Source organism: Peromyscus maniculatus, chromosome 4 (assembly GCF_049852395.1).
Source record: "Peromyscus maniculatus bairdii isolate BWxNUB_F1_BW_parent chromosome 4, HU_Pman_BW_mat_3.1, whole genome shotgun sequence".
Classification (NCBI taxonomy): domain Eukaryota; kingdom Metazoa; phylum Chordata; class Mammalia; order Rodentia; family Cricetidae; genus Peromyscus; species Peromyscus maniculatus.
In genome coordinates, this window is record NC_134855.1 from 65,018,025 (window position 1) to 65,038,024 (window position 20,000).

General features: G+C 37.1%; 2 protein-coding genes across 2 annotated transcripts; both read right to left on the reverse strand.

Annotated features, from left to right (window-relative positions):
- Nucleotides 1-4,612: 4,612 nt before the first annotated feature.
- On the reverse strand, nucleotides 4,613-5,542 carry LOC102906097 (olfactory receptor 4P4-like). Its single transcript, XM_006997559.3, has one exon. The coding sequence runs from the start codon at nucleotides 5,540-5,542 to the stop codon at nucleotides 4,613-4,615; it is 930 nt and encodes a 309-aa protein (XP_006997621.2).
- A 5,459-nt stretch (nucleotides 5,543-11,001) lies between these two features.
- Nucleotides 11,002-11,926, reverse strand: LOC102906400 (olfactory receptor 4P4-like). The gene has a single exon (XM_006997560.3). The coding sequence runs from the start codon at nucleotides 11,908-11,910 to the stop codon at nucleotides 11,002-11,004; it is 909 nt and encodes a 302-aa protein (XP_006997622.2). The 5' UTR covers nucleotides 11,911-11,926.
- Nucleotides 11,927-20,000: the final 8,074 nt, after the last annotated feature.

Genomic DNA, 20,000 nt, shown 5'->3' on the forward strand with positions numbered 1-20,000 from the left:
GATTGAACTTGATGGGGAAAGAAGAAAAAAAATAAAAAAATTAAGTAGTCATTTCAAAGTTGGGTGGAACAAGATGGGAGGATTAAGAAGGTGGGAAGTGGAGGAGTTGAGGGAGAAAATATCCAAGAAACATAGCATGAAATTCTCAAATCATTAATAAAAATAATTTTGCAGTCAAGGTAAACATTTACTCCAAAGCTTTGGATCATTCTCCTATAGACAATTCTGAGTCTCTATTAATCTTATTATATTTTAGTTTTTACTCTCTTTTCACTATTTTATTATTTTATTTCCTTTTTTCAAAACAAGGTTTCTCTGTGTAATCCTGGCTACCCTGGAATTCACTTTGTAGACCAAGCTGGCCTTAAATTCAGAGATTTGCCTGGCCTGCCTCTGCCGCCCAAGTGCTGGGATTAAAGGCATGCACCACCATCACCAGGCTTTACCATGCTATTCTATCGATCAGCCTTGTTCTTCATTGATTTTCACAACCTTCTGACTTTGTGAAATTCCAAATCATGATATTTTACAATTTACTTTCACCACTCTCTATTCATGTATTGCACAAGGGAGGCAAAAAAGGAAAAAAAATGAATTCCTGTTCTGATAGATTTCATTACTTTTTATTCATTTTTTCTTATCTCTTTTTTCTTCTGTATAAACTAACTGTTCATTAATCTATCAGTACCTTTTATCAAAGCCTTTATTTGAAAATTATTAGATAAAATGTTTTCAAAAATGTGAAAGTAAGGGGAAGATGAATTTATAATGCACACACTTACATGACATATACTGTACATGTGTAGGTCATTCAGTTACTTATTTTTGCTTTAGCTATTACTTACATCTGCATGATTATAATGTTACTTACCAGGTAATCCATCAGCACATATGTGTTCTGGCTCTAGGACTTTCTTCTCCTCTTTGAAAGAAAATATCCTCTCCTGAAAGAAAAAATCTTTGGAATTTTGGGGAAGAATTTTCCTGTTTCTGTCCTCAAGATGTATGTTCTTTGTGATTTTAGAGGGGTTAAATATAGTTAAAATTCTCTGGTCAAATTCCAAGATGTATAAAGTACATTACCTGGGAGACTAGATCTCAAGGCATCCTCTTACTTTTTCTAAGGCATGAGGCATATCCCAAAAGAACATTAGGGAAATGTGCTACTTGAAATGATTTAATTCCTCTCAGGTCTTCAAGAGTAGTCCTAGGTTAATAATGAAATACACTCTGAAGTATCTGCATATAATTTTAGGGCTGATCTGTACTCAATCCTAGTAAGCGTCAAACTCTGTAGACACAAATTCTGAAGAGATACTAAAGCCTGATGACTGCCAAATGACACAAACTAAAAAGTTGTGATACGGGGAAATAAAAACAATGTCTGTGAGTTTGGTTTGCACAAAAACAAAACAAAACAAACAAACAAAAAAAACCCTGTTGTTCCAAGGGCAGGAGCATTTTTCTATTGCACTACTTCAAATCTTGATGACCTCATGCCTCTATCAAAGTTGCCATGGCAACACATTTTATCATGCTTAACAACCAGGGCCTTGAACCTTACTCCTGGAAGTGCATCAAGATCTAGTTCTCGTGTGAGCAAGCCCAAAAATTAGGTTTCAAAGGGGAGAACTTGAATCCTAAACTTCAGGAATCTGTGCCATGTCACAGGGGCTAGCTAGGAACATGGAATAATAGGGGGATCTGCTCAGTATTAAAGATGGGTTTCTCACACAGGAGAGCTGTAGGCCTGAAGACTGAGGCCTTATGGTTAAGGCCTCTTATGGTTAAGATCCTCTGGAGCCTTGGCTTAAGGGACTAGCACGTCCCTCGGGGAAAGCCTTAACACAGAATTGTAGGGGTTAGCCTGGGGTCTGGATATGTGTTTCAGCCTGAGTCTCTGGGGTAGAATGGTACATTGTTGGGCCTGGAGTACACTTTCCTCTCTTTCTATATAATTTCTTCTCTGCTTAGCTGCCGTGTGTGTGTGTGTGTGTGTGTGTGTGTGTGTGTGTGTGTGTGTGTGTGTGCGTGCAGAGTAACTTGAAATTCCTTCCTCTTCCTTTGCTGAAATTAACCTTTTTTCTCTGTTGCACTCAAAAACTGTAGTATCTCCTCTGATATTCTTTTTTCCCAGTTTTTTTCATTAATTTTTTTTTATTCATTTTACACACCAAAGATCCCCCTCATCCCTCTTCCCACCTCCCCAGCCTTGCCCCCAACTCACCCCTCCCCCCCCACAAAAAGGCAAGGCCTCCCATGAGGAGGCACATCCAGTAGAGACAAGTTCAAGTTCTTCCCCCTGCCTTAAGGCTGCAAGAGGTGTCCCCACATAGAGAGTGGGCTCCAAAAAGCCTGCTAATGCACCAGAGATGGATTCTGATTCTACTGCCAGGGGTCCCCCACAGGCAGATCAAGCTACACAATTGTCTTGCCATACAGAGGGCTGCTGTGGGATGGTCTGTATGTCAAATTGCTCTGATTAGTCAATAAATAAAACACTGATTTGCCAGTGGCCAGGCAGAAAGTATAGGCGGGCCTAACAGAGAGGAGAATTGAGAGAACAGGAAGGCAGAGTGAGACACTGCCAGCCGCTGCCATAACAAGCAGCATGTGAAGATGCGGGTAAGCCACGAGCCACGTGGCAAGGTATAGATTTATAGAAATGGATTAATTTAAGCTATAAGAACAGTTGGCAAGAAGCCTGCCACGGCCATACAGTTTGTAAGCAATATAAGTCTCTGTTTTTACTTGGTTGGATCTGAGCGGCTGTGGGACTAGCGGGTGACAGAGGTTTGTCCTGACTGTGGGCAAGGCAGGAAAACTCTAGCTACAGAGGGCCATATAAGGGAATGGGATGGTCAAGTTGGAACAGGGATGGAGTGGGAAAACAATGAGAGAGATATCATGAGGGAGGAAGATATCATGGGTGTAGAGAGAAATCCCCTGATATTTTTAAATGGCTGCATATGTGTGTATGCTCAAGTTGATGTCTCTAGGGGATACAGGTGCATACCTGCTGGCAACGTCTTCTAGATATGATGGAGAAGCTATACCCAAGAAATTGTAACAATATGATGCCTAAATGAGAGCTGAATAATGATACTCACCACCAGTCACATATCATGTAGAAGAGGAAATTTTTACAAGCTATCACTTCTCTACATGAAGAGCTACCAGCCATCAGTGGCTGATGAAAGAAGGAAAAACCAATCTTTTCCAATGAACAAGCCCCCTCATAGGGTATCCAATAGGGCCAAGTGGTCAGCCTAAACACACATACATAGAGCAATACTAAATGGACTCTATGGGTTTTGTGAATGTGTTTGGATGTATAGGTGTAACAGTAGTATTTATAGAAGAGGCCATGGGCTTGGGAGGGAGTATGGGGACAAAGATTGGAGGGGGAAGAGGGAGGATTCCAAATTATGAAAATACAGTTTTCTTGTATGGAACTCTCAAAATATTTTTAAAGTTAAATAATAAATGACAAAACAATAAAAAGAGTCATGGAGAATGTGTACTTAATCTTTACACCTTATCCTATAGAAGTTGACATTTACAATCTGTATATGAGAATTATTATTACTTTCTGTTATTGAAGAAACATGGGGCTGGGCGGTAGTGGTGCATGCCATTAATCCCAGCACTTGGGAAGCAGAGGCAGGTGGATTTCTGTGAGCTTCAAGGCCAGCCTGGGCTACAAAGTGAGTTCCAGGGAAGGCACAAAGCTACACAGAGAAACCCTGTCTTGAAAAAACAAAAAAAAAGAAAGAAAGAAAAAGAAAGAAAGAAACATAGAGATGTGTTTATTCTCCATTATATTATTTCTCAATCTCTGTGCCAATGTAAAACAATTTTACCTATTATACATAAGTATCCCCAAACACCAGTGTTCTACAAATGACTCCAAGATGTCATCTTTATTAAGTTGTTTAGAATGTGATAGTTGATAAGTAAATAAAACCACAGGAAAATGACTGGACATGGAAGAATCAAAATTTACAAAATCAACATTTGCTTTACACAAATATGAACCTCAATTCACTGAAAGCCACACTGAAAGCAAAAAGAAGAGAGAATAAAGAACACAACAAGCAAATATGAACGGTTATTAAAATATCATAAGCAAAGTCAGCAACAGGACAGTTGTAGAATGTAGCGGTAATGCCCGCATTACCAATACCCGTTCACCATGTCTGAGCGAAGGGCTGTGGATTGAAAAATAGAGACAAGAGACAGCGGGTCGTTCGTAGGATTGGATGTCGAATGCCGTTTATTGAAAGAGGGAAGAAACCTTAAATACATACAGGCTTACAGCACAAATGGAGGAACCCCCGGAGGGCAGAAGTTCGCTACCAATGGTCTACATTCCAGACCCAATGTTCTACATTCTTGCATCTAAGTTGTTAACGCCCAAAATGCAGGATACACAAACAAGGAACTTCCCTTAAGCATTCAGAAGGGTGGATACCGGTAGGGAATCTGAATAGGGAGGACATCTGATCGAGGTCAGCAAGCAAGGCCGCAGCCACTCCCAGTCGGGGGCCAGGGCCCATGGCGCCCACAGTAGAATGGCTTGATATTCACATATACACATTTTTCGAGTCCGTCATGGAATATGCTTCTTTAACAAAGGTATTTGATGATACCATATTCTCTTTATGGCATTCTTCATCTCGGTGTTTCTCAAGGTGTAGACCAGAAGGTTGAACATGGGAGCAATGATAGTGTAGAAAAGAGCAAACACTTTGTCTTCTGGGAATGTTATATTTGGTCTCATGTAAACAAAGAGAACAGGCACAAAAAACAGGACCATAATGGTTATATGAGAACTGCACGTGGAGAGAGCTTTGGAATGGCTCTCTGCAGGGTAAACTCTAATGGTGTGTAATATCAGCAAATAAAAGATCATCAAAATTACAAATGTTACCAAAGCAATTAGGCCAGAATCAACGATGACAAAGAGATCAATTCTTTGTGTATCAGTGCAAGCCAATTTCAATAAAGGGTACACATCACAGAAATAGTGATCTATCTCATTCTGGTCACAAAAGGACAAAAAGGAAATGAGAAGGGACTGACTGGATGAGTGCAGAAATCTTCCAGTGCAACAAACTGCAAGGATTTCATTGCATCTCTGTCTGCTCATAATGAGAGTGTAGTGAAGAGGCCTGCAGATGGCCACGTAGCGGTCATAGGCCATTGCAGTGAGAATGAAGATCTCTATGGCTCTAAGGAAATGAAGAACAAATAGCTGTGTCATGCAAGTATTATAGGAAATAATCTTCCTCTCTGCCAGTAAATCAGCCAGGAGTTTCGGTGTCACTGTGGTTGTGTAGCAAAGATCAGAAAGTGATAAGTAATTGAGGAAGAAGTACATAGGTTGTTCCATGAGTTGAGTGAAAGTGATAGAAATAATTATGAGCACATTGCCCATCCAAATAGCAACGTAGCAAACTAGAAATAATACAAAGCAGAGGACTTCAATGTTTTGGTTTTCAGAAAGCCCCAAGAGAATAAACACAGTAGCATTTCCCATAGTTCAGTGTAATAGAAATACATGGCAGGGCCCTGAAAAGACAGATTGGATTGATGAATGCCAGCAATATAGAGATCATTGATGATGAACACTGATATGAACCTGTGTTTGAGGGACTACTTCACAGATTTTATGTTAGTTTTGACCTGAAAAAAGTTGAATTCAGTTAATCAAACAATGAAAGAGTGGTTTAAAATGAGGATTAGTTACTAAAAGTTTTCAACATACAACTAAGTCCTTGTAAAAGATGAGTTTGGGGTCCTTACAGACTCAAATACTGTTAAAGATAAAAGTATATGACAAAACACAAGTAAGGTGTAAACTTAAACAATAGCTCTAATTTTGAATCATGGAATATATTTTACTTTGAATTTATTGAGACATTGAACACCATTTATTTGCATAGGTGTGTGTGTGTGTGTGTGTGTGTGTGAGAGAGAGAGAGAGAGAGAGAGAGAGAGAGAGAGAGAGAGAGAGAGAGAGAGAGAGAGAGAGAGAAATGGAAAACAAGCACTCCAAGTAACTGGCCCATAAAGTTGATTTGGATAATTAGTCAGGTGTCTGTAGACTTGGTTCAATGATTAGACAGAATATAGTTTTTATAGAGGAGCTGAGTTCAGTTCTTAGTACACATATGGGGTGGCTCACAAGCACACCTTCTCCAGAAACCTTATACCCATGTAAAGACACAGAGATATATGCACAGTAGAAAATCACACTTTAAAAATATTAATAGTTTTCCTCTCTTTTTCTCTATTATTACATGTGATCTAGCACCATGCTCTTAATATTTTATAATCCAAGAACATTTATATCTGTGGGTATTTTATTAAAAATTAAATACTTAAATTAGCAATGCAACATGGAAGTTATTTAAATTGAAAAAAACTAGTGGAAAACGAATTCATTTGTATAATTTTGCTTTTTTAAATTTTTATATCAAAATATAAATGTGTCATTTCCACCCTTTCCTTCTTTCCCTCCTGCACATGCAAAGTTCCACCCTTTGCTTCTCCCATAATACCCCAACAGTGTAGCTTCCTAAACATGATCTGAAAAGATAAAGTAGACATGCTAATAGAGAAGGGAGAGATCCCCGTCTCAAACAAAAGAGGTTAAAGAGAGGTATTTTGTGCTATAGAGAGAGGGAATGAATATTTTATTCATCCAATTATTAATCAGGATATGGTGCATGAAAAAATAATCTATTTTCAAGGGGAAAAGAAAGAATTAATGAATTAATGAATAAATAATTTGTTGGCAGAAATTTCTGTCCTGCCAACAATTCCCAAATACACAAACTGAGGCTTATATTAATTATAAGTGTTTGGTTGATAGCTCAGGCTTTTTACTTGCTAACTCTTACATTTTAAATTAACTCATCTTTCTTTTTTATTTAATTTTATTTTTTATTTTAGTTTTTTTTTATCCATTTTGCAAACCAACCACAGGTCCCCCTCTCATCCCTCCTCCTACTCCCCCCCACAAACCTTCTCCCCAACTCACTACTCATCCCCTCCTCCAAATGGGTAAGGCCACCCATGGAGAGTCAGCAAAGCCTGGTACATTCAGATGAGACAGGACCAAGCCTTTCCCCTCTGCATCAAGGCTCAGCAAGGTTTCCCATGGTAGACAATGGATTCCAAAAAGCCAGCTCATGCACCAGGGATAGATCCTGTTCCCACTGCTAGGGGTCCCTCAAACAGACCACGCTCTACAACTGGCTCCCATATGCTGAGCACCTAGTTTGGTACCATTTAGGCTCCACAGCTGTCATCAACCCATATTTCTTATCTATGCTTTGCCATGTGGCTCGGTACCCCTTCTCAGTACAACATGTCCATCTTGATCCTCTCTGTGTTCCTCATGACTCCTCATTCCACCTTTCTTTCTCCCTGCATTCTCAGTTTGGCTTTCCCACCTAACCTTATCCTGCCTAGCTATTGACCAATCAGCTTTTTTATTAAACCAATCACAGCAATATATATTCACATTTTCCCCTTTTTGTCTAATTTAAAAAGGCTTAATTTTAACATAGTGAAATTACATACAACAAAACAGTTATTAAGTAAGAATTACAATTACAATATCCAATTCTTTTGTATTTGGCAAATTTAGAGAAAATAGTCTAATATGTCTTATCTTTGTGACTCTAAGTTTTATATCTAATTTATCTTTTATCATAACCAAGGAAAACTTTAATTATGACTATTGTAGAAGTTTCTGTTCCACAAGCAGCTTCCAAATAAACACAATGAGGGCTTACATTAATTACAAATGCTCAGCCAATAGCCCAGGCTTGTTATTAGTTAACTCTTACATTTTAAGTTAACATATATTTCTTCTCTATGTTTTGTCACATGGCTCATGGCTTGTTACCTCATTTTCTACCCATCCTGCTTCCTCAGCATCTGACTGCCATCTCCTCTGACTTGGCCCTTCGTCTTCCCAGCATTCACATCTTGGCTCTCCCACCTAACCTTATTCAGTTCAGCTATTGACCAGTCTCTTTATTAAACCAATCACAGTGACATATATTCACACAGTATATAGTAATATTCTGCAATAATTCAATAAATAATGTTTTTTAAATCTCAAGTAAGTATAAGTTAAGAAATATAATAGGTAAGGACTAAAGAAGGAGATGAAATTTTGTTTATGCCTTTAATTTGTAGCAAACACATTCATTTAAAGTAGGTATGTATATGTACCTGTTTATACATAAATATATCTGAAATTCATTACATAATATAATTATATAATACAGTAATGACAACCACAGTCTTAATTCCTGTTCTAGTTTTGATTGTAATACATACATAAAAGCTGAAATGGCATATCCAATATATCTTACATACTGAAACCTGCATTGTACTTGTGGCTAAAGCAAATGGAAGGAAGAATGGATGAGGGAGACACTGAGATACAGGGAGAGAAAGTTCCCAGTGTTACTGCCCCTCAGTCTAGTGTCTACACATCATTTTGTCAGAGAGCTCTGAGTAACATAAGGTACATCTCCAACATGTTCAAGAGCCTGGCCATTGAACCAAATAGTCTATGTACTGTTTCATGACAAATGTGAATGGGATAAGCTGCTACCTTTGAGAATATGAATTGAAATAGATAATAATGTGAATTATATAGGCTAGGGATAACTGACCTTAGGGGATGGTAACTTAGGCAATATTGATAAATTTAAGAGTTTCCATATAAGTTACTGTATCACATCCTTGTGTTAGCTTCACTAATGCAAACTAATTATAATTAATGGAATCTACCTGGTTATATGATGAAGTGGGCTCAATTAGATCCTCAGAATACTCTGTAAATGAATGAAAAATACTATCAACCAAGAAATGTGCATTATTTCATGTTGCCAGGCAAGTAAGTTATTTCCACTAAAACTGAGGAAATGAGGTTTTAGGGAAAAGGAGAAAGGGTGAGCCCAGGAAAGTGGAAAGACAAATATAGAGGATAAGATAGTCTATAAAGCAGGGAATTTGGTACAAATGAGGGCAGTGAAACAGACAGACAGATTGAAAGACAAAACTCAGTTACCACTATTATCATGCTAAGGGAACATAACAATAAAATAACTCCCATTGAAAAATTGCTATATCAATAAATCAGTGCATCATCCAACCAGTGCATCATCAGAGAAGGCTCCTCTTGCACTAGATTAAAACAATTAAAACAGAGACTCACAACTGGACACTGTGCCAATAATGAGAGACTTTGGAACACTCAGAACTAAATGAGATGTGTTTATCAAAGCCCTCCCCTCAAGGCTCTGGATCTGCATTTACTTGAGGTGTAAATGACGTTAAAAAGGAGCATCATTCAGATACACCAGGACTGATACACAACTCACAAAGACTATGACAGCAATTTAAGACCTATATAGGTTCACTCCAGACAAAAATCCAATAATGGCAAAGGTGAAGTAGATGCAAAATCTCCAACAACAAAGAAGCTATTTCTAAATGATACCTGCTTGGAAAAGGAAAATCAATTCATTTGTTTGTTTATTTTCCAATGCAGAGTCACTGAGTATATCAACCATACTCCAGGGTAGGCCCTATTTCTGAGAGTAGTTGGCCAACTCAAAATGGACTTCATGTTTCTTCATAAATTTTGTTTTGTTTTGGTATCTTTGTATGATTTTTGTCTGTTTATTTTGCTTTCACTTGAATTTTCATGCTGAGAAAGAGAGAGAGAGAGAGAGAGAGAGAGAGAGAGAGAGAGAGAGAGGGAGAGGGAGAGGGAGAGGGAGAGGGAGAGGGAGAGGGAGAGGGAGAGGGAGAGGGAGAGGGAGAGGGAGAGGGAGAGGGAGAGGGAGAGGGAGAGGGAGAGGGAGAGGGAGAGGGAGAGGGAGAGGGAGAGGGAGAGGGAGGGAGGAAGAGTGTGAAGTTGGGTGGGTAAAGGAGCTAGAAGTTCTGGAAAGAGTTGGAGATAGAAAAGAATATGAACAAAATACATTGTACGAAAAAAAAGAAAAACAGAAAAAGGGTAGGGGGCAGCAAGAGAGCCGAGAGTGAGGGGAGGAACCAGACACAATGCAAACCATTACATCATTTGTTTAGAAACAGATGAAATAATCTAAAAACAGAAAAAAAAAACTCTGTTATCACTCTGTCATTTGATTAAGATGACCTGAATCCTTTCTCATGTAAGGGTATCAAGAAAATCAGACATGTGCTGTACTTCCCAACGTATAATTCTAAAGCAGCTAAACTAATTAAGTTTTATTGGAAAGAAGTAAAAAGTTTTATTTCCTCATTCAGTGTTTTCACAAGCTGTGGAGAGTTCAAGAGATCATCTCATAAATTCACCCTAAACCTGAAAATATCTATAAACCCACTGTGTGTGCCTATGGCTGTAACCATCCATAAAACTGTTTATGTGCCTATGACATTTATAAGGAGATGGACAAGGCAGCAGCTCTCAGATAATGCATGGTGAATCTTTTCTGTCATAATCATTCAAATTCTCTTTTGTTTTACTTTTTCATAGAAAGATTTGTTTCAGAGGGTCACCATATGAGGTTTATTTACAAATCCTGTCAGAATATAAAGTTCATCACTAAATTGCTTTTTCTGGACTCAATCTCAATCTATTTCTAAATTGTGCTGAAAAAAAATGTGCTTATCATCATGTAATAAATCAAATTGAAAAACTAATAACATTTTAAATAAGCACGGAAATTGATTACACAATATAACAACCGTTCTTTGATGCAGAATAATTTCAATGCCGATTTTCTTACTAGGATTCACAGTGAAATATTTGTTAGTAAGTATTCTTCATATTCTCATCTTTGCCATTTATAAATGAGCAAAGCTTTGAACAGTTCAAATACTAATTGTTCTTCTTGATGATATGGTCACTTTAATAATTGTGCAGTGTTTTCTTTTAACATCATATGAATAAAAAAAATTGTGTGTCTCCTGTGAGACTGTCTATTGACACCAAACCTTCTTCATGGCCTTTTTCATCTCTGTATTTCTCAGAGTATAGATGAGGGGGTTGAACATAGGAGCAATGATGGTGTAAAATAGGGCAAAGATTTTGTCCTCAGGGAAAGTGGTAGGAGGCCTAAGGTAGGTAAAGATGGAAGGACCAAAGAATAAAATTACCACAGTGATGTGTGACCCACAGGGAGAAAGAGCTTTGCGTCTTCCTTCTGCTGAGTGATTCCTTAATGTGAACAGTATAACCATATATGAACCAAACAGGAGAACTAAGGTTACCAAGGCAATAATTCCTGAGTCCACAACCATGAGGACACCAGTGATGTACGTATCAGTACAGGCAAGTTTCAGCAGAGGGAAAATGTCACAGTAGTAGTGATCAATTTCATGGGGGCCACAGAAGGGCAAACATATTAGCATAAAAACCTGGGAAAAGGAGTGGGCAGCTCCACCAACCCAGGAAGCCAAGATCAGGATATAGCACCTGGTTCTGCTCATGATTACTATGTAGTGGAGAGGCCTGCAGATGGCCATATAGCGGTCAAAGGCCATGGCTGTCAGGATTAAGACTTCAATAAGGCCAAAGAAGTGCATAGCAAAGACCTGCAGCATGCAGCTTTCATAGGAGATGATTTTTCTTTGCACAAGCAGATCCCCAATCAGTTTGGGTGTCACACAGGAGGTATAGCAGATGTCCATAGAAGATAGGTGGCTGAGGAAATAGTACATTGGTTGGTTGAACAGAGAACTGCCTCTAATTGAGATAAGGATCAGCAGATTCCCACACAAGATGGCAAGGTAACAGAATGTGAAGAACATGAAGCAGAACACTTGTATGTTCTGCTTAGAAGACAGACCCAGGAGAAAGAATTCTGATATGTTCCTCTGGCATTCCATTTATTATAGCCTGTGCAAGAATAATTAAGTATCTACGGGAAAAGGAACCAGGTAAAAGATTTCCAATGTGATGACAACTATGTCAGCATTATAAACACGTATTAGATACTACTTTAAAAAACCACAGATAAAACTCTATAAATCAATTTAAATTGCCTTAGTATTTAGAAATTAAATTTGATATTTCAAATGGTACTTTATCAATTTTCCCTTACAGTCTGTAATATTACTAATGTCAAGAAAATCTTATCTGTTACAATATAAATTAAAGTTACTATTTCACCCATAAAAACAAAATGTGCTATTGTTGTATGTGAAATTTTAAATAGGAAAATAATTTAATATATATTTAATAATATAATATAGGGAGTTAATCTTATTTTTTGTTTCAGTTGCATATATTATTTGAAACAGAGAAGAATGCTAGGAATATTTTCTCTCTCCAACATGAAATAGAGTAGCTACCTGAATGTTTTTATGAATGAATATATTTATATTTGTAAGTTTAAATTTTTTAAATGTGAATTATATGACTGATGGGAAATATTCCATGAAATATGGTGGCAGGGAGGTAGAGAGATGGGAGTTACCTACTGGAATTAATAAAATATACTACGTGGAGAACATTCTAAATATAATTTTAAAAGTAAAATATAGTTACATTTTTATTATTGATATTTTGAAAAGACAGAAAATTTACTGTGTTTCTCATATACACTTTAGTGTAATATATTATCTTTAGGTCAACTCAAGAGTCATAAACAGCGAGGACACAAGCACATTAGGAAGAAAGACTGAAATTGACAGATAATTTGAAATCTATAGAATATATGTGTAAACAACAAATTGAAGAGAAGATAGTATATAATCTAAGTGCAACCTGTGTGGTAAAAATACTCTTAGCTTGTACTATTTCAGGTATGTGTAAACAACAAATTGAAGAGAAGATAGTATATAATCTAAGTGCAAACTGTGTGGTAAAAATACTCTTAGCATGTACTATTTCAGGACTTATTTACACATTCACATATATTATTATCAATTTTCCAGCTGCAATTCATGTTAAAGAATTAGAAGGGCAGGAACTACACATGTGTCTCTCTGGCCCTGCTGGAAAAAGTTAACTAGCATCCAGAATGAATTTATAGGTGAAACCTAAATTGCTAATTTAGTAATCTTGCAGGAATGTTTATCACAAATCCTGCAGAGTTTTGGCCCACAGTTTCCATATTTTACAACTTCACTAATAATGACATTTGCAACTATTTGAGGCTAAAATAGAAAGCTTTAAAAATCATTGTGTAGTATATTGACCTAAAATTTCAATTTCAGCTGTTTTTTTCTACATTAACAACAGAAAGTCTGAAATTTGTCATGTTCTGAGACTATCTCTCTAACAATTCCTTGTCTCCCATTTAATCAAAGCATTAGCAAAAAAAAATTTACAAACAATATCACCTCCATGAAACACATCAATGTCTTATGTATTAAATGAATTGGATCAAATTTATAGATAAAATTTATGCTTCATTTGTGGAATAATGTGTTCCAAAAGAAAAGTAAATATAATGTCTAGCAATTTGAATAACTTACAAAAAAGAACAGCCTCCAAGGTCATTTGTCCAATTCTTAATGAACACCTTAATTAATAACTTAAAAGTAACAAAATAAATGTTTGGTGCCTATAATGGTAGCAGTATGAAAATTACCAGCACATGAATTACAGATGCTCTCTGGGTTAGTTTTCTCTTACTCCTTATCACACATCTACCCCTCTCAGTAGCTCATCCTGCTCACCTTGCTTGACATAAACACTTGAAATAAAAAGGAAGACTACATAACAGTCTGAAAAATTTAAATTCTCAAAAAAAACCTCAGGATTGCATTTATCTTTTCCACATGGAGAATTCCAGTACTGTATAAGAAGTGTAAGCTTTAAATAGCTGTGGATTTGCACTACTATATTTCTTCAGTCTATAAGAGAAATATCCTACATTTTGAAAGCTGATAATTCTTTATACTTACCCTTATTGAAGATTAATGAGAACATTTTGAGAATACCATTCACAAATTTATTTGAATCTATATATTCACAGATATATAGCTAGCTCTGTAAGCATACAAGAGCCAGGTGAAAACAAAATAAATTGTAACATCTTTAAATTTGAATGCAAAGCTTCTTCTTCCCTCAGGAGCTTCCCTTAAATGATGTTAGTAGCACAGCACTCCGTTGTCCACATTTGTACCCCTCTTCTTCAGGGCTCTTATGAATTTTGAGCTACAACTCACTTTCAACTTTTGTAGTAGCAAGTCTCTTAGCAATGTGTCTCTAGAGTCCAGGATTATTGTTGAGATCCACAGAGCCTCGAGGACTTTTCACTCATTTGACTAATTTCATTCTCTGAAAAACAAGAAGAGAATCACAGGAGGAACACTGAGTTTTCTTTGGAGTAGTTCTTGGTTCTGGAGAGGAGAAATAAAGAGAAGTGTGAGTGTATGTGTCTACCTCTCTTTCTGTGTGTGTGTGTGTGTGTGTGTGTGTGTGTGTGTGTGTGTGAGAGAGAGAGAGAGAGAGAGAGAGAGAGAGAGAGACAGAGAGAGAGAGAGACAGAGACAGAGAGACAGAGACAGAGACAGAGACAGAGACAGAGAGACAGGGAGAGAGAGCGACAGGGAGAGAGAGACAGAGAGACAGAGACAGAGACAGAGAAAGAGAAAGAGACAGAGAGACAGAAAGACTTCAGAATGATGTCAAGAAGTATCGGGGAAGGAAATATACATACTCAGACACATGACAATCCCTTATGAGTTTTGTAATTTGGATCGGAATGTTTTTGACCAGCTGTCACGGAACAGCAGTGGACTATTCCTTCTTCCTTCATTGATTTTCTTGTGTGTTGAGATGACAAAAAAGTGCATGTTAAAATTAATATACACTGCCACTCCCACTGATAAATTAATAAATAAGACTATTGAAATATATCTTTGAAAAGTAGTAGATGATGAAAGGAGTCAAGAACTTGTGTGTGTGTGTGTGTGTGTGTGTGTGTGTGTGTGTGTGTGTGTGTGTTACAGTTTTAAATATTAAGTTTCCACTACAGGCTTACTGTTGAAGATGTGGCCCCAACCCAATGGCACTATTTTTTTAAATTTTTTTGTGTTCTTCTTGTTTTGTTTTGTCATTTTTTTTTGTCTTGTTGGTTTTTTGCTTGTATGCTCTGATCTCTTTTCAAAAAGAGAAAACATAAATTTGCGTGGGTTTGTAGGGAGTAAGGTTCTGAGAGGAATTGGAGGAAAAATTAAAATATATTCTATAAAAAATTAAGGCCCTATATATAATATATATATATATATTATATATATATGAACAACTTTGTGAGGCAGCTAGAAACTATATTACTTTAGGAATGTAGTAGTAGTAAGTTTTCCTCTAACACTTTTTCTTTCATTCATAGATGAAAGTACACTCACAGGGGTTCATCCACGCAATTTCAAACAGGCGTACACATGTACACACCGTGTGTACACATACACGAGGATGAAAATGAAAGACTGTTGTAAGCACAGCAGTAGTAAAAGCATCAAACAATCCAGATAATTTATCTATCAGAGTCTGAAATCTTAAGAGCAGTGTTTCTATATTTATGGGCCAATAACTATAGAATATTAATAGTAAGTAAATTGGTAGGTATAGGTCAAGGTTTCTGCACAGTCAACAGAAAAGGCACGCAGAACAGTAGTCAGGTAAAATATTTGTATATAGCCTTTACTTAACCTAGTTGTCTCTTTAACTTTCAGTTGTAAGCAGTGCCTGCTCCATAAGATCTCACAGGATTTGCTAAGAAGCAGCAGTCTGAGTCATGAGACAAGCTTCAATTGGTGTAAATGACTCTTTGAACAAAATGTAATTAAATAAAAATGTTACAGTGAAACCTAGGAAATACTCAAATACCTAGAAATCATGTAGCACACTTCTTAATAATCCAAATAGTCAAAAATAAATCAATCTACAGACTCAGTGTAATTTCAATCAAAATTCCAACACAATTCTTAACAAACCTTGGAAGAATAATTCTCAATTTCATATGGAAAAGAAAAGGCTAGCTAAAACAAGCCTGAACAATAAAAGAAATATCAGAGATCTGTTTCATCATTTGTGATTTTTAGTTATAGTATAGGACTATGGTAATAAAAAACATGGTATTGGCATAAAAACAGCCATGATGATCAATGGAATTGAATTGAAGACTAAGACATAAAACCACACACCTATGGACACCTGATTTTTTTTATAAAGAATCCAGAAATACACAATGGAAAAAAAACAGCATCTTCAATAAATGGTCCTGCTCAACCTGGATGTCTGCATGTAGAAGAATGCAAATAGATTCATAATTATCACCCTCCACAAAACTCAAGTTCAAGCAGATCAAAGACTTCAACATAACACCAGACACACTGAACCTGATAGGAGAGAAATTGGGGAATAGCCTTGAACTCATTGGCACAGGAGACAATCTCCTGACCAGAACACCTATAGCACAGGCATTAAGATCAACAATTAGTATATGGGGCCTCATGAAACTGAAAACCTTCTGTAAGATAAACAACACCATCTTTTGGACAAGGTGGCAGCCTACAGAGTAAGAAAGGATTTTAACAACTCCACATCTGATAGAGGACTAATATCTAAAATGTATAAAGAACTCAGGAAATTAGATAAATAAAAAACAAAATAAACCAATTTAAAATGGACTGCAGATCTAAGCAGAGAATTCTCTATAAATGGAACTCAAATAACTGAGAGAGCCTTAAAGAAATATTCAACATCCTTAGCCACCAGTGAAATGGAAATCAAAACTACTTTGAGATTCCATCTTAACACCTGTCAGAATGGCTCAGAACAATAACAGGAGAGACCCATCATGCTGATGAGGATAAGGACCAAGAGAAACACTCTTCCATTGCTGGTAAGAATGGAAACTTGTACAGCCACTAAGGAAATCAGTATGGTGGTTTCTCGGAAAGTTGGGAATCTATCTACCTCAGGATTTACGTAAATCACTCTTGGTAATATACCCAAGGAAAGCTCCATCTTATCACAAGGACACTAGCTTAACCATGTTTATTGCTGCTCTATTCATAATAGCCAGAAATTGGAAACAACCTAGACATACCTCAAGAGAAGGATAGATAAATGTGATATATTAACACAATGGAGTATTATTCAACTGTTAAGAAACAAAACAAACAAACAACAAACAATTAATCATGAAATTTGTAGACAAATGGATCCAGCTAGAAAATATCATTCTGAGTGAGGTAAACTAGACCCAGAAAAATAAATATGTATTCATTAATATGTGTATATTAGCCATTAAATAAATTATAACTGGGTGACAGTCTATAGAACCAGAGAGGTTAGGTATAGAGAAAGTGTGTGTGTGTGTGCGTGTGCGTGTGCGTGTGCGTGTGCGTGTGTGTGTGTGACTGTCTGTCAGGGGTAGAGACAGATGGATCACTCTGGAAGGGGGAAATAGAATAGATACTATAGATGGACTGGGGACTGGTTGGAATGAAAATTGGGACAGGGAGGGGAGATAGGTCAGAGGAAGTGAATACAGGGGGAGACAGCTAGAATTGAGGTGTATTTGAGGGATGGCATGGAAACCCAATGCAGTGGAACCTCCCTAAAATATATGAAAGCTATCATAACGGGATGTCCTCTTATTTTGGGTAACAGAGTCTCAACTGGCTTTTCCTTGTCACAAAACAAATCTTCCCATAGCAGGACAAGGTTACATTCAATTGTGTTTTAGATTAAGGGGGTTCCACAGAAGTCTCCTCCTGCAAAACAAACAAACAAAAAACAAAAACAAAGACAAAACTAACAAAAAAAAATGAAAAAAAATGGGCTATTGCTGTCACAATGGGTTATTCTCAGAAAACTGACTACAGGGCTACATGGCTGAAGACAAAACCATTACAACTAATTGAACATGGGGAAGTCAAGCTGGAGACTGCAAGGAATCTTCACCCCTATGTTCTAGTGTCTTTGGTACAGGAAGATATTCTACAGGCTACCAAAGTAAAACATAAACACCAATCCAGCCACAAAAACCTCTAACCTACAATATGTCCTGCCTGGAAGATATGATAGAATGCCAATATTTTTCTTTTGTCTCTTTATAGCGGGAGAAAGAGGAAAGAGAGAATATGAAATTGGGTGGGTAGGGATGTGGGAAGGATGTGGGAGGAGTTGGGTGAGGAGTAAATGTTGAAAATATATTGTACAAAACAACTTTAAATAATAAAAATATTCTCTCTTTCCTCTTTATCCCGCTCTCAAAAGAAAAACAAATGCCCCCAAGACCCCAAAACTAAAATTAAAACGAACTAACATATAAGAAAAGTAGACAAAACATACCAACACAAAAGAAATATTGCACTAAAAATGTGGTCAAATGGTCATTTCATTTTATGTAAATTAAAATTAAATTAAACTGCTGATTCACTAACCAAATTGACAAAAGCCAATAATAATTAAATTACCAATATCAAGAGTAAGATGTGATGGACTTGTTCTTTCTGTTCATAGTTCTTACGTAAGTACAGTTGTGAGGAATGCAGGTCAGCTCAGACTGGAGTCTGTAACCTCCAGCATGTAGTTGTAAACTTCACCCAGAATTTGAGATATTGCTGTATCAAAGAAGGAAGTTTCTATATGCTATTACTCATCATGCATAGATTTCTGTTGAAATTTTCCTGTTGTTTTCTTGAAGTACATGCCGATAACATCCATTGTTCTAGGATGTTCCTTACAGACATCTTTGTGATGCCTCTTTTAGAAAGAATCCAGCAAGGTTTGAGACTTACCTCAACTAATTTTTTTCCTTTTTATTTTATTTTCTATTTAGTTTAAATTTACTCATTATTCTTACCTTTCTTTCTCTGATTTAGTACACATTTTGATAATCTTACAGTGGCATCTGATAACTTAATCCCATTCTATTTTTTCTTTTTCTAATAAGAATTTTTTATTAATTTTACATACCAATCTTTCCCTGTATTCCCCCTCATCCCAACCTGCATTCCCTCCTCCATAAAAGGTAAGGCCTCCCATGGGGAGTCAGCAGAGACTGGTACATTCAGTCAAGGCAGATCTAAGCCCCTCCCCCTGCATCAAGGCTGTGCGATGTGCCCCACCATAAGTAATAGACTCCCATCTTAGACTACTAGCAATAGTGGAGAGGGTTCCTGAGCTGACTTACCCTGGTATTCAGATTGGTGAATACTCTGTCATCATAGAGCCTTCATCCAGTAACTGATGGAAGCAGATGCAGAGACCCACAGCCAAGCACCAGGCTGAGCTCCAGGAGTCCAGGGAAGAGAGATTCTATGAGCAAGGTGAGTCAAGATTATGATGAAGAAAGCTACAGAGACAACCAAACCACACTAGTGGGAACTCATGAACTTTAGCCCAACAGCTGTGGAGCCTCTATAGGACTGGACTAGGCCCTCTGCATAAGTGAGATAGTTGTGTAGCTTGATCTGCTTAAGGGCCCCCTGGCAGAAGGATCAGGATCTTAGAATCTCAGAATTCCACTAGTGTCATGTCTTGATTCAGGATTTTAAATTCTGGAAATTGTTGATTTTTTTTTAATTCAGCTGTCCATTATTCTTGGCTATGTGTGTATGTGGCTTCATCTCAGCATCCTGTTGTTCTCCACATCCCTCTATTAAATGCCATTCTACTATTGAGAGGCGTGAGCTTAATTACTCTTCAAGAATAACTGTTTCAGCTGCTGTTCCATTGCACATCAGAAGCAGTCACTTATTTCCTGTAAACCTTCATCTAATGATTTTTTAATATATCACAAGATGTTGACTATAAGATGTCAAGTGTTGTTGTCATTGTACAGATTTTCTTTAGGAAATCACATTTTTGAGATTTCATGGGTACAGCTTCTCTGTCATATTTAGAAGATGCTAGCTTATGGTAGGTGCCCTGATCCTCTTCCACTTAGAATATTTCTGACCTCTCTTCTGTGATGTTCTTGAGCCTTAGGAGTGTGAATTTTATTGTAGAT